Source organism: Hippocampus guttulatus, chromosome 15 (genome assembly GCF_054856545.1).
Source record: "Hippocampus guttulatus isolate MCC_2025c chromosome 15, RoL_Hgut_1.0, whole genome shotgun sequence".
Taxonomy (NCBI): Eukaryota; Metazoa; Chordata; class Actinopteri; order Syngnathiformes; family Syngnathidae; genus Hippocampus; species Hippocampus guttulatus.
Window position 1 is genome coordinate 12,080,499 of NC_141275.1, and position 14,177 is coordinate 12,094,675.

At 43.3% G+C, this 14,177-nt stretch overlaps 2 protein-coding genes across 4 annotated transcripts; one reads left to right on the forward strand and one right to left on the reverse strand.

Annotated features, from left to right (window-relative positions):
- Window positions 1–376: 376 nt before the first annotated feature.
- Window positions 377–9,737, reverse strand: map7d2a (MAP7 domain containing 2a). Of its 3 annotated transcripts, XM_086131556.1 has the most exons (17): window positions 9,472–9,737; window positions 8,497–8,589; window positions 8,322–8,417; window positions 8,159–8,236; window positions 7,599–7,762; window positions 7,341–7,437; window positions 6,703–6,792; window positions 5,864–5,970; window positions 5,662–5,777; window positions 5,302–5,558; window positions 5,072–5,219; window positions 4,838–5,006; window positions 4,123–4,227; window positions 3,991–4,041; window positions 3,776–3,806; window positions 1,850–2,393; window positions 377–1,617 (listed from the first exon to the last, which is right to left on the reverse strand). In XM_086131556.1, the coding sequence occupies exons 1-17, from the start codon at window positions 9,509–9,511 to the stop codon at window positions 1,359–1,361; spliced, it is 2,445 nt and encodes an 814-aa protein (XP_085987682.1). In that variant the 5' UTR covers window positions 9,512–9,737; the 3' UTR covers window positions 377–1,358. The 3 variants fall into 3 exon arrangements, with proteins under 3 accessions (XP_085987682.1, XP_085987681.1, XP_085987683.1); XM_086131555.1 differs by having other exon boundaries at window positions 3,991–4,227; XM_086131557.1 differs by lacking the exon at window positions 6,703–6,792 and having other exon boundaries at window positions 3,991–4,227.
- A 368-nt stretch (window positions 9,738–10,105) lies between these two features.
- Window positions 10,106–14,153, forward strand: LOC147193908 (pyruvate dehydrogenase E1 component subunit alpha, mitochondrial-like). The gene is made up of 11 exons (XM_086131564.1): window positions 10,106–10,229; window positions 11,014–11,082; window positions 11,161–11,334; window positions 11,495–11,621; window positions 11,708–11,799; window positions 11,892–11,984; window positions 12,073–12,228; window positions 12,613–12,684; window positions 12,766–12,833; window positions 13,190–13,298; window positions 13,386–14,153. The coding sequence occupies exons 1-11, from the start codon at window positions 10,182–10,184 to the stop codon at window positions 13,548–13,550; spliced, it is 1,173 nt and encodes a 390-aa protein (XP_085987690.1). The 5' UTR covers window positions 10,106–10,181; the 3' UTR covers window positions 13,551–14,153.
- The last annotated feature ends 24 nt before the right edge of the window (window positions 14,154–14,177 follow it).

Below are 14,177 nucleotides of genomic sequence, written 5' to 3' on the forward strand. Positions count from 1 at the left end.
TTATTTTTGCCACGTTCCAAAATAATTTGAAGAAAAATTGTGTTTCAGCAATTGCTGGTACGTAGGAAAGTATGGATGACCCATTATTAACTTGGACATTTAGTGTTCTGAATATATGGCTTTGTACATCGATGTTACTCGATCAATCTTGAAAACACTAATCAAGCAAATCATGTGAGACAAATCGATTCATTTCAGGCCCTATCCCACTGAGCGGTGAACAATTGCGAGTGCTTGCAAAGGCAGCGAATGTTGCGTTCTCGTCCGGGTTCGTTCAGGATTGCAAATGTTTGCCAGTTCCAAGCATCCAATTTACAGTATACAGTATGTCAATGGGCCATTGTGACTAATCGTGTATGAACAATAAAAAACAGTGTTGATGACTTTATATTTTATTGGGTTGATCATTTTTGGCCATGATAACCATGCACAACTCAACAGTCACAAAAGTCACTCCTTTTGAAATATGAGCCGATATGGTTCTATTTCTGCTAAAAATGTATCTGCAAATGAAATATTCTTCTTTAAATTCAGTTCTGGAAATAAATCAAGTCAATTCCAAACCACTTTATGCAGCAGATTAAATGTCTGATCTATCAACGAGGATTCTAAAGGCCGTTGCAGGGGAGAGTGGAAAGTTGACACGTATTGGGCTACATGTGCTAAGCAATGTTACTTGGACAAGATTTTGGGCATACAATGTTCAGGTGTTAAAGGTCACACACTGAACCTCATTGCACAGAGGGAAAAAAATAGATGTCAGCACAGTGGTAGCACAGAATTGCGATATCAAAGCTCTTCCTTCAGGTCATTCCAAAATGAATCTACATTTAGACACAAAAACCTAAACGTGGTTGTGCAAGCATTTTCAAGGCCCTCAACAGTTGACAAATTTTCTTATTTCTTAAAGTAAATCTATGAAAACATTCGAGGCAAGGTTGAAAGTGCTCATTGAGCCAAATTCACCTTTGTAATAAGATCAAATCAATTTCACTGCTGCACCAATCCAAGTTCAAATTTCCTTCCAATTTGCAACAAACATCTTTTTTTTTTCAGCATCATCTTCATCGACCACTTACAGTTCTGAAGTCTCAATAAGAAAATCACATCAAATTGTCTTAAGACTATGGCTTTGGGTGAAACACAGGATACACCCTGGACTGCTTGCCAATCAATCACAGGCCCACCCTTACTCCGTTATCCACATCTGCTATATGTGATTAGTATATTGCAATATCGCTAGGGGTAATTTTAGTAGCTGTCAGTTTCTATGGCTCTTGTCCATAAATGTATTGGTACAGATGTCTATTTTCTAAATGCCAGCTCTAGTATGTTTAAAGGAGAAAACGTTGGTTGCATTAGTGGATATTAAGTTGATTCGAGGAGGGTGGTGACATCCCGATGAGCTTCGAGTCCGACATGGGGCTGACGACTCCCTGGATCAGATTTTTGTTGCAGTCGCCGACGTTGCCTTCAGAGGTCCTTTTGGAGCATGTGATGCTACCTGTCAGGTCCATCAAGTCCTGAAGGGCCCGGGTGTTACTTAAGCTGCATTGCTGGATTTCATTAACTGGTGAGAATTCTGGGATGGAAATCAATTCCTCCTTTGATGCTGGGCTGGAACATAAACACAAAATTATCAGGATTGATTCTCAGGGTATCGGATTGAGCGCAACTGGACTGTTTGTGGTTGTCTTTGAAGATGTGCTGCCTCTCGCCCGAGCAGACTAATTCTGCCCGCCAACAATAATTGTTTTTCTGAAATGATTTTACCTAATCTCAATCGATTCAATGCCTGAGAATATCATTGATTTTATTTGAGCTCATTTAGAAGACCAGCGTGGCTCACCTGATGTCCATGGACTGCACCTCATCAGAAGACCGCCTCACCTCCGGTGGCTCTAGATGAATGGCGGATGGTTGTCGAGGTCCTTGTCTTTCGGGCCCCCCCGCCGAGGACGCCGCTTTCAGTTTGTCGACCTCAGCTGTCACATGACCTCGACTAGAGATACTTTCTGCCCTTGTGACTGCTCCATGCATCCCATTTTGCTTAACCGTGCCACCTGCCTCACTGGTTGGTTCTTTTGTGAATGGGTCCATGTCTTTAAATTTGATTCTCGGCTGCTTGTTTGCAATCATTTGCACTTCCCTCTCCTGTAGTCGGGGATCGTCCGCACCCTCCTTGTTCAGTTCATCTGCAACTATCATTTTTCCGATGTCCATTCTCGAGTCAGGAAAACTGTGAGCTGGCATCGCTTCAGCGTTGTTTTCAACATGCTTCCGATACTCCATCTGTGCTGTAGCTTCTTTCTTCCCCTCCCCGTCGCTTGTGACCCGCTCTTTACACCGTTTAAAGTCTTCCTGAGCTTTACTTTCGACAGTCGTTAACTCTCCTGTGGAGAATAACAAACATCACTGTGGGCTTCACTTCATTCGAACCGCCCGGCATTCGTCAACTGCATTGGATTTGAGTCAAATCCCGCAACTGGTGATAAGGAATGACGCATACCCGCTAAATTTTGTATCACCCACCAGAGGTCTTTCCTCTATCCCTCCGCCGGGTGTATTGTTTGCTTCAACAAATAAACACTTCTATCCAAAGAGATGTCTCATTGTCTCCAGCTATCTTCTGCCCATGGTCGGCGCTTATCCCCTTTTGATATCAGGCACAGGACAGTCTACACCCAGGACTGCTGGCCAGTCAATCATAGGTGCAACATAGAGAGGGCCAACGATGCAGGTTCACAATGAGCAGGAATTGAAGTAAGGCGAATGAACAATAAATAACCTCATCAAGTTGTTAGTTTTTGGGTCAGGTCAGCGCGTGTGCTTGATTGTCGCATGGTCTGCGTCCAACTTTAAACACCCTTCCTATTGTAATAGTGAAATAATTCTGTCCATCAGATGGGCATCGGTGTGACTAGCCACAACCCCCATCTGAAAATATTTGTATTCGTTCAAACAATCCACTGGTATTTGAGGAAATGCAGCAAAACTGCAGGATTTAGTCTTTCAGTTGACTGTCGAAAATAAACCTTATTCTTCAACCTACCAGTGTGAACAAGACATAACAGTTGAAGTAATGTGTCTGGAAAAAGCTGGGGCAGAAGTAGAAAGATAATGTCAAGGGCACATTCTTTTATAGCCAGCTCCCATGGCGCTTCACTCCATTAAATGACATAATCCGCAATAGAGCCAAATAGCCCCTCATTGCAACGGGATTTAAGAGTGTGGGAGCAAACATTAGAACAATGACATAGCTCATTATGTAGGCGAGATTCAGCTGCAGCCAATCTCAGCTAAAGCACGCATTTGACAGATTATATACATACAGTAGGAAAATTAGAAATAATGGACAGAATGGCACTCACTACAGTGCAAAAGCCATACGCCCAAATTGGATCAGCACCAAATTCTTTACTCACCTGATGCATTTGGCTCAATTTTGCCAAGATTTATCATGCATCATTCACTTATAAATAAAAATGAAAAAATAATATTGTCATTTTTAATACCTTTTTTCTGGGACCATGCACCACCACGACCAGTTTTCTGAAAATCACTCAAGCAGGCAGTTTTTGCATGTTCCCGCTAACAAGCAGAAAACAAAACCTCAGTTGAAAAAGTCAATTGTTTTTTTTTGTTTTTTTTTAAATGCGCCAGCTCGTAGCAATAGGTAGCTGCCATGCACGCGGCTGCGAGGCATACAAAAAGGGCTGACGTAAGCAGAAGAAGCAGACCAAAGTATGTGCATGTTACCTAAATCAATACTAACCTGGTGGTGACCTGGTCTCCACCTGTTCGTCCTTCAGATTCAATGACAAATAGGACGCAAAACCAAAGTACCATCATCAAATTTAATAAATACACAATCAACAGAAAATCAAATAAAGTAAAAAATAAAAATAAACTAGATAAAATGACATCGTGAAATGAGCAGGTGTTTGAAGGCAGCAGGGCGACTGTATGAGAGGAAGTCTCTTACGGTACCTTCACATCAGCTTCCCCTTTCCTCGTTCTCTTCATGATCTCCTCAATTCTCTGCAAAAAGGCGTCAACATGTAAGTATGTGTATCGAGTGGAGCGCCGTGAACAAAAAACCTTGTCCTGTTTTGCGATAACCTTCTTTCTCAGCTGCCTCTCCTCCTCTTCCTGTTGCGACTGCTGTTCACGGTCTTGACGTTGACGCTGAGCTCCGTCATGCGCTTGAACTTTCACCCTTTCTCTCTTTTGAAGATATTGAGCAAAAGATTTCAGGAGAGCAAACTAGGCACCATAGTACTGTATTTCTGTGGCACTTTTTTTCAGATGATTATGCCATTAACATGAGGACACTCCTATTCCAACATGGCATCGAAAACCATATTTAAAGGGCAACAGTGCATTTTCGTGTTGAAGACGGTAGAATGAGAATAGCGTTAATTATTAATCTTTACCGATGCTGCTTATTTGTCAGAAGAATGGCAAATTTTAACTCATTCAGTACCAGCCAATTCTAGACCAAGTCTGAAAAGACGTTTAGAAACGTCTTTGGGAGTGAATGAGTTAATTGCTTGTACGTACATTTTGGGCTATTTAAACTGCCTGCCAACCCACGTGTGAAGCTACGGTATCAAAATGTCTGTTAGCAAGCCGCTGAGATTTTGGTGTGGCCACTGGATTCTTTTTATCCATTTAAAAAAAAAATATTCTAACTCAAGGCTCTCAACAAGACTTGAAATGTAATTCTGGAGCGCCTGGTTATTGAGACATTTTTCAAGACATCTGTGAAAACGTTTTGCTGAATAAGGTCCATTTGAGCAGGAGCCATCCAGCATGATTTCTAATAATCTCTTACCTCTGTGCCCGTTTGCTCCTTCTCCTGCACATCCTCTTGCCGTTTGTCTTCTTGTTGTGTTGCCTTGTTGGAACTTGTGCCATTTTCCCCAGGCTCCTTGGCCTTAGGCTGCTGTTGCTCTTGCGCATGTTGCTCTTGCACATGTTGTCTGGTCTGCTGTTCACGGAGCCTGACAGCAGGGCACATCATACCAATTCAATCCACTCTGCCTTTAATTGGACCATTTTTTTTCACCTTTCTTCATCCGCTTGCTCTCGTTTTTTGTCCTCCAGTTCTTTCTGTGCCCGAGCCTGGCGTCTACGCTCTGCTAGCAGCCTGCTAGCCTCCTCCGCATTGGTTATCCCGGTTGCTGCCTTCCCTGTGGTCGTGCATGGCGATGATTCTGTTGAGCAGATGTGCACGAAGACTTAAAAAATAAAATAAAATAACTCATACGTGAGTTAAAAAGTTGATTTATCATCTACCTATTTTTTTCTCTCTATTTTGAGTGCTATGCTCTGATTTCTTCTCGGAAGGGTCCTCTTTTTTCTCAGGTGCGTCACCTTTGACGGCTTCAAATGATCCGGCTTTGCATACGTCAACTGCACTGCGGGTATGGCCGGGATTTTTTCCCACCATCTCACCCTGTTGTGCTTTACTCGTGAAAGGCCGAGGTCCGATGGGAGAGTGGTGGGACTCGTGGACACTGATGGGAGACTGCATTTGTGTCTTAGAAGCCAATCTGCAGGTATACATTTGACAAAAATTACAGCAAAATACAGTTTCTCGAAAACATTTGGAATTTCATATCTCGTGTCATTTTAGCACCAGCAAAATGATCTCACTTGGAGGTAGTCGGAGGTGTCGTCTGTTTGATGACATTCGCCGGCGATTCTGATCTTCTCGTCAAATACGGACCACCCGGGGAGGCAGTTCTCCTCTCCCTTCGCAGACGCTCTTTCTGAGAGGAACAGAGAGCTTTAACTTGTTTGTTCTCACAGAGGTGACAAGTGGAGGTGCCGAATGTCGGCATGTGCCCTGCCTAACCTTGGGGGTGTTGGGAGTGGACCGAGAGCCTTCCACTAGTCCGTTTCTGTGGGCATCAGCGGAGCTCCGCGAGTTGCACAAAGGTGACCTGCGAGGGCTGCAAGGCGCTGCATGACCACAAAAGAGGATGCTCATGAAATCAAATTGCAGCAGATCGATATCAGTTCAGGAGTAGCAGGGAGTGGAGGCTTGTCCGCAAAGTGTCATATTTATAGCCACTTGCAGAAGTAAACCATCAACATACTCATTTTTAAAACAGCCATTTGAAATTTCACTCATTTTGCCAAATCGAGTCTAGCAGATGCATCCTGATGCAAAACACATTCTACAGTATATAACTGACACGCTATAACACTGAAACCCAAACTTCAACATCATCCTGAGCACGCACAAAACAAAAAAACTGTTTGCTTGCCGCTCCACATGACCTCCGATTCCATCTGTCGCCATCTGTGAAGTGTAATCTCTAAAAAGTGCGGCCATGTCTATTTTGGTGTGTATGCATTTATGTTCTGGGTCATGTGCGATTAATCTTGAAAGAAAAAAAAAACATCATTTGATGATCAAAGGTAATTAAGACCATTTTACAAAACCATAGCATATTAGAAATGGTGGTAACAAAGTACTTCTGAAATCCCTCCAAAAATGAGTCGTTCATCCTTTAAAATGATTCATAACCAGACACACAAAAACATGCAGGCATAACTGTGGTTTACCTTTGTGCGTGGGGGCATTGAAATCCCACCCAAAGGCAAACAAATGCAGGGATAAAATTCTAACAGTTGCATGGGGGAATATACATTTGGGAGTGGAGGTGGCTGGGAAGAGCCAAACATTACCAGATTCGCTGACAGCAGGAATAGGGGAGGCAAGGCCATGGGAAAGGGTGGAGGCAGCAGAGAAAGAGAGCGAGGCATTCTCAGTGTCACCTAAAGTCAGCGGGTGGAGCAGAGGAGAGCATTATGAACATTTCAGTTGAGGCCGCTCTTCGAGACCAAGATATGAGTTGAGATACCCGCACTTTGGTCACTTTGGTACATAGAACTTTTTTTTTTCATTTGAAGCTGCGTTGGGTGGCGCGGTTTTGTAGGAAACATTTTAGTAAGCTGGGGCTACACAAATGCCAGCGCGGATATGTCACATCATCCTGTCTCGAAGGGTATCGAGGAAAACTGAATTCTACTCGTGCATTTTTATCTCGAAAAGCTGATCTGTAAGCAGTCATCAGGCCAAGACAAAAGTGCTCACTAAAAATCGTGAACTCTTAACTCACTCACTCCCAAAGACGTTTTTAAACGTCTTTTCAGACTTGGTCTAGAATTGGCTGGTACTGAATGAGTTAAGAGTCACCAGGCATCTTATTAAGATGCATTAAAATGCATTTAATGAAGCATCCTTAGTTGTTTCCTGTTTCAAATGACATATTTTCTTCTGTTAATCTTACTGCCACAACCTGCGAAGGCTTATACGTTCTCACCTGCTACAACATGGAAGCCTCTGCTCCAGCGTTTGTGTCTGTTCTCCAGGTTCAGGCTGCGCTCCAGAGAGCGTCTCATCAGGGCCTCCAGCCGCTCCTAAATGCATCATAGAGGAGCTTTTTTTGTTAAGCGACCACTTTTTCCATCTTAAGTTTCCAAGTGGCAAATTATTTTTTGGATCAATTTGACCTTTAGCATTTGAAAATCAATATTACAGGTGATTTTTTTTTTCTTAGGATGCTCTGTATTCAGCTGACCCTCTCCTCCTCCAGCTGCAGTCTCCGCTTCTCCTCCACCGCAGCCCGGCGCAGCTCCTCCTTGTGCTTCTGCTCCTCCAGCCGCTTCCAGCGCTCCTCCACCGTGCGCTCGTACTGCAGTTGAGATCGACGCTCCTTCTCCCTGATCAGCTGCTCCCGTGCCGCTGAAAGAGGTGAAGCCCAATGTGTCGTGTCAAAAAATAACGATAAAGAGTGAAAGGGCGAACTTCCATTCCAACATCATAGTCTTTCATTAATTTCACAGTTATTTCAAATCAGTATTAACCCAGAATTTCTGAGGGAATCGACTGTCCTGAGGGTCAAGCTGCAGCGCTATCTGCAGAGACCCGCTTCTGTGGGCTACACGAGATGCGGAGGTCTGACAAAGCTCATCATGTCAGCGAGCCAGGGAGCTCAGACTAAATGTTCTACTGGCAAAGCAATTAGGCAGTGAGGGGCAAATGTCAGAATAGGAATCCGAAAGCCGTTTCAGGGAGACTGAAAAATACAGAAACGTTTAGATGATGTGACCTGTGCTTGAAAACAGTAAGCTCTCTTACCAAGGCTTCTGTCCCTCTCCTCCCGTCTCTCTTTGGCTAAACGCATCCTGTCATCTGTCTTCAAAAATCCCTCCACAACTGAACGGTAGAAACATCAGGGGGGAATCAATTCAGACTAATTGCAGACGAAAGAAGAATGTGACACTATAAGTGTGACACTTACTTGGTTTGCTGGCAGGGTTGGTGCTGATGGTCGCAACCAAGTGTGAAGGCGACGCAAGTCCATTCAACAGGGGCTTCTTGTCTGTGTTTGTCGCAGCTATAATCGCCAAGATGGAATGAGAGATGGGACATTTGGTTTTGTCTCACCAGCTGCAGTGTTGATGTCGATTACGCACTTGTTTTTTTAGTTCTGGCCGGGGAGCCGTGACTGTTTGTTCCATTTCTCTTGTCGGGAAGTAGCGGGACAGTTGGAGGCGCCATCTTTTCGACTGTGGCGCAGAAAACAAATAATATGTTGACGCAAACTCACACAAGACATGAATCCACATTTATGTTTTCGCGACACAATTTACATTGACACAGTCATTACTGTGGTTGTACTTTGCAGTGGCGTCAAACTACACTGGTGCATACTGACGTTCTAATATTGCGGAGCATGTAAAGATAAATTGTTGTGGTGCAAAACTGTTTCAAACCACTGCAAAACACAATAATAAACATCTGGTTAATATTATCATCATAATACTACTAAAAAGAGGGCTTCAGTTTCAGCCAATTTGTCTCCAATGGGTAGTGAACCTCACTCAGTGTGATAGGGGCATGGCTCTGTTCCCTGCACTGAAGGAGTCATTGACATGATTACAGGAAATGTGATTACTGACCTGCTTATGTTTCTCTTGTTTCAGGGTGTGGAGGGCCTAACAATGACTTCAACTTTTACCATCATCATCGGCATCTTCATCACTGGCGGGGGAGGATGCTCGTAAAAATAATAAGTCTAATCTCTAGGGGGCCATGTCAATGCGCTCAACACCCTTCAAAGCTCTTCGACCACAGAGTGACGTCATTACAATAACAACGTATATCTACGTTTTTCCTTTAAATCTCTAACAAGGCTTCCCCTTCCGGAAGCACAATTAAACAAATGACAGGAAACACGAGGACGTCTATTGTAATGTATGAATGGATGGATAAATCGGATGTTTTCAGGAAAATGAAGCATGGCTATGCTGCATCGTCATGTACACATTTAGCTATTGTTTGCATCGAGCACACGGCGCCGATTTTTTTAAATGACTTTATTCGCGAACCTGCAATAAAGCCTCATGAACACATAAAATTAAAGAATAAAATACGATGTAAATATTTACCTGCTGCCACTGTGTCGGACGCTGTGACTATGTTGGCCATGGATCGCACGAGAAAAGAAAAGCTGCAAACCAGCCGCAGTAACGCCGCTATGCAGCTCAGGTGTACGCTTTCATCTACGAATCTCAAGGGAATATAACAAACTCAGCATGAACCTAAATAGTCCCGATGAAGGTCATGGCGAGGGATGGGGATGAGGAGTCTGGCTCGGATGATGCTGACGTGATATATCCAGTGAACACAGCGGAAACATGCACTGACTGCATGACGCACCATACAGCCAATGGTGGGAGTGTTTGAAAAAATTTCCATATTTTTGGATTTTAGAATCTCATAAAGAAGATAGTAGTGTGTGATATATATTCCCAAATATATTAATAATATACAGAATATATATTTTATATAAAACAATTACATGGATTCACTACACAGTGTAAAATATGTTGTGGTGTTCCTGTTATTATTACTATTGTTTACTATTGTATTTATTTTTGTCGATTTTGGTATAATTTTTCATAAAATCGTTGTGGTGTTTTACCTTATTTCATGCACATTTGTTGTCACACACAAACCGCTAAAAAAAACGGTGGCAGCAAAGCTTCCATGGCACAAGCGTAAGAGTAGAGGAAGAAGAAATGGAGCGGAACCGGAAGTACATCGGCGATCAGAAGGACGTAGCTGTGCTGGGCGGTAGCAAGCTATCTCAGGAAAGATGCTGTCACTTTTCTCTAATGTGCTTAGGACCGGTGCTCAAAAAAATGTAAGTGCACTGTTTTCGTATCGCGAGGGCTTAATTGCAATATCCTGCATCGACCTCCAGCCCATATTATGGATATCCACACCCTAAATGAAACTGTCAACGATCTGTTGACCTTGTTAGCCCGAATGGAAGCTGGCAGCTGGCCTCAGGTCTGAGGGCGGCCAAATTGTTTTGGTTGACAAATGCTTTCCCACCGCTACTTTTTTTAAATGTAAATATTCATACATTTATCGTTTTGATTATGCCAACGCGTTTTACGCCTGCACACTGCTCCTACAGACAAAGATCAAATTTACACCCAGCCGAATGCTGTCGACGATATTTCTTTGTGATTCAGATTCGCTCTCTACCATCTAATCTCAACGAATGTTAGGACTGTGCGAATATGGGGGGAAAAAATCACCATCATTAAAACGATTAATCACTGATTACTGATCACTAATTACTCAAAACTATAATCATAGCCTCATGGCCATTCATCCCTGCACTTTGAGGACTTTATTCTTTAACATCCTATCCTTTTGGCAAGTACAAAACGACATTGGAAAGATCATGTGAAATTCATGCCTCTTGCATTTTCATTATGCGACATTTATTCCTTTGATGCCTTTATGGGACTGACTGTTAACGTGGGACCTCGGGGATTGTAATTTTGTGCCATGTAATGTAGTAACGTGTTGGTACGACAAAAGAAGTCATGAGATTTTTGTCTTGTTGAATTTTGAGGAAAGGAAAATTCCTTGTATTTTCACAAAGTCTGGAACATATAAATGCCTCTTCTCAGGGTGCTGCAGTGGTTATGTCAGCAAGGACCTATGCCGACTTCACAACTCAAGCTACTTTTGAAATAAAGGTTCGTTTCAAATAACACAAATGGCCAATGCCAAGCGCACTTTGGAATTGGAATTGACGTGTTGTTGTTCCTACTTAGAAATGCGACCTCCACAAACTGGACGAGGGCCCGGCCACTGAGGTAGTGATGACTCGCGATGAGGGTCTGCAGTACTATCGCACCATGCAGACGATGAGGCGAATGGAGCTGAAGGCCGATCAGCTGTACAAGCAGAAGATCATCAGAGGCTTCTGTCACTTGTATGACGGCCAGGTAATCGTTGGATTGGATTGAATTGGATAAACTTTGTCAAATGCACTGTATGTGTAACATACAGCACAGATGAAATTTCTTCCCTCGTGAAGCCAAATCTCCATATCGTGTTTTTATAAACAACTCCGGTTGGACTTAAGCTTTTTATTTCTCTTCGCAGGAAGCCTGTGCTGTTGGTATCGAGGCAGCAATCAACTTGTCCGACCACCTGATCACGGCCTACCGCGCTCACGGCTACACTTTAACCAGGGGAGGCACTGTAAAGGAAATTATGGCTGAGCTCACTGGTGAAATCCCAGTTACTAAATAACACTTTCAGTATTGAGATGCTGATGTTCATTTTGATGATTCTTGGCATTATTTTTATGTGCAGGGCGAAGAGGTGGCATTGCAAAGGGAAAGGGAGGGTCCATGCATATGTACTGTAAACATTTCTATGGAGGAAATGGAATTGTTGGAGCACAGGTGTGTGTGTGTTTGTGTAAAATGTGTGCTCTCTGGCGAAACGCATGGGAAAACATTTTTGGAGCCTTGCGCTTGTGTGTCTGACTTCTCAGGTTCCACTCGGTGCTGGCATAGCTCTGGCCTGCAACTATCTTGGCAACAAACAGTTATGTGTCTGTCTCTATGGTGATGGTGCTGCCAACCAGGTGAGTTGTACTTCATTTCACACACACACACACACACACTCCACAGGGATTGTTTTTGTTTTTCTCCAGCAACTTTTGTGCTCCACAGGGTCAAATCTTTGAGACGTACAACATGGCCGCACTTTGGAAGTTGCCCGTCATCTTCATCTGCGAGAACAACAGGTATGGCATGGGCACGTCAGTGGAGCGAGCAGCAGCCAGTACGGACTACTACAAGAGAGGAGACTACATCCCTGGTCTAAGGGTATACAGCTCCTCTACATCTCTATTCCTTGCGTTAATGTAAATCATCAACAAACACTTCTTGACATATTTAGTCAAATGTGTCAGTCATTGCTCAATTCTCTTGCCCTTTTGTATCAGAATGAACAATTATAGATCATAGACATCTCATGATGTGACCAAACCACTGTCTTGCTTTCTTTTTTCCCAGCAGGCAGTAGTGTGGTATTAACAGCGATCTGGTCATGAACATTAGCTCTTTTTAAGATGCCTGTGAATTACATTTTTGTGTCTTTTTATCATGTTGTGATGCTACGTAAATAGCTTACGTGGAATAGAATGAATGGACTACATCTTCCAGCAACCTTGAATGCGTTAATTACATCTGCAATCATTTGGATTTTAGGTGGATGGGATGGATGTCCTCTGTGTCCGGGAAGCAACTCGGTTTGCAGCCGATATGTGTCGAGCAGAGAAAGTATGTTCGACATATTAAATGATGATACACATGATGCCCCCCCCCCCCCATCTCTTGACTTACCCTGTTTTTTAATTTTAGGGTCCTGTTCTGATGGAACTTCAGACGTATCGCTATCACGGTCACAGTATGAGTGATCCTGGTGTCAGGTAATTTATGGGCCATTTGTAGCCGGTATTGGGGAGGGAAGCAGAAACATACTTTCGCACTGACCGATGTACAAGGCTCATTCTCGGACCGCCAACACAACAGGACATCGCACAAGCGGCCATAAAACAATAACACTAATAGTCCACTTGATGGTGTCAAAGTAGTATGGAAATTGCTTTGGCCTAAATGCAATCATGGCAAATGGCAAATATTTCTAGCAGTTGTTCTTCAAGGCCAGCTCAGAAAACACAAAAGAGCTAATTACACTACATTGTGCTAGTATGTACTACTATGCTACACAGTACTGTTCGAGTGCACCCTCACAACACCCCTGCACCAATCTTTGCCCTCACAGCTACCGTACACGTGAGGAGATCCAGGAAGTGCGCAGTAAGAGCGACCCCATCTCCTTGCTAAAGGACCGAATGCTCAGCAACAACATGGCCAGCGTGGAAGAGCTGAAGGTAGCAACTACCGCCGCTCAGCTAAAACCGATTGTTTCATATAACATTTTCGACTTGATTGAGTTACCTTTTGCGTTGTGTTTGTAGGAAATTGACGTCGAGGTGAGGAAGGAAATCGAAGACGCTGCTCAGTTTGCCACCACGGATCCTGAACCGCCACTGGAAGAACTGTGCAACCACATCTTTCACAATAATCCACCGCTGGAGGTGCGCGGCACCAACCCCTGGACCAAGCTGAAGTCTGTCAGTTAAAGAATCTTTTTTTCTCCCCCACTCCACTCCAACATAAAGCAACTGCCCCAAAGCAAGCTCTCTCTCATATGTTAGCTTAAAGCCACACCTTAGACCCACAACTTGAAGTCTCAGCTACTTGTTTTGTGGGTTTTTTTTTACAGCTGGGGGCTCTTAAAATAAACGTGCAAGATGTGGCTACATCAGGGGTGTCCAAACTGAATTTGAGGGCGGCAAACAGAATAATTACTGGATGCAAGGGTTGCTCCGAAATGTTTTTACTTTAAGTTATTAAACACAGTGAAATTAATAAATCGAGCAATTACTTATTGTTACATTTTCTTTTGGGGGGGGTATCCCCTCCGTTGCAGGAAGCTAAACTGCAAGCCCACTTAATGTAACACTTAAAATGAACAAAGTACACAACATGTGAAGGCTTTTCTCCATGATGTGAGAAGTAGCCTATTTTGCCAAAAAAAAAAAAAGAAACATTCACAATGTCTAACCCTGTTTTGATGCAGCTTCCATTCTTGCTCTGCCAATGATAACTGTTACGTTGAAAGAAGGATGATGATTGAAGGGAGCGATTTGAGCGCATCATGTAATAAACGAGCTGAAATCCTGCGTTTTTGTTTCTTTATTTTACCG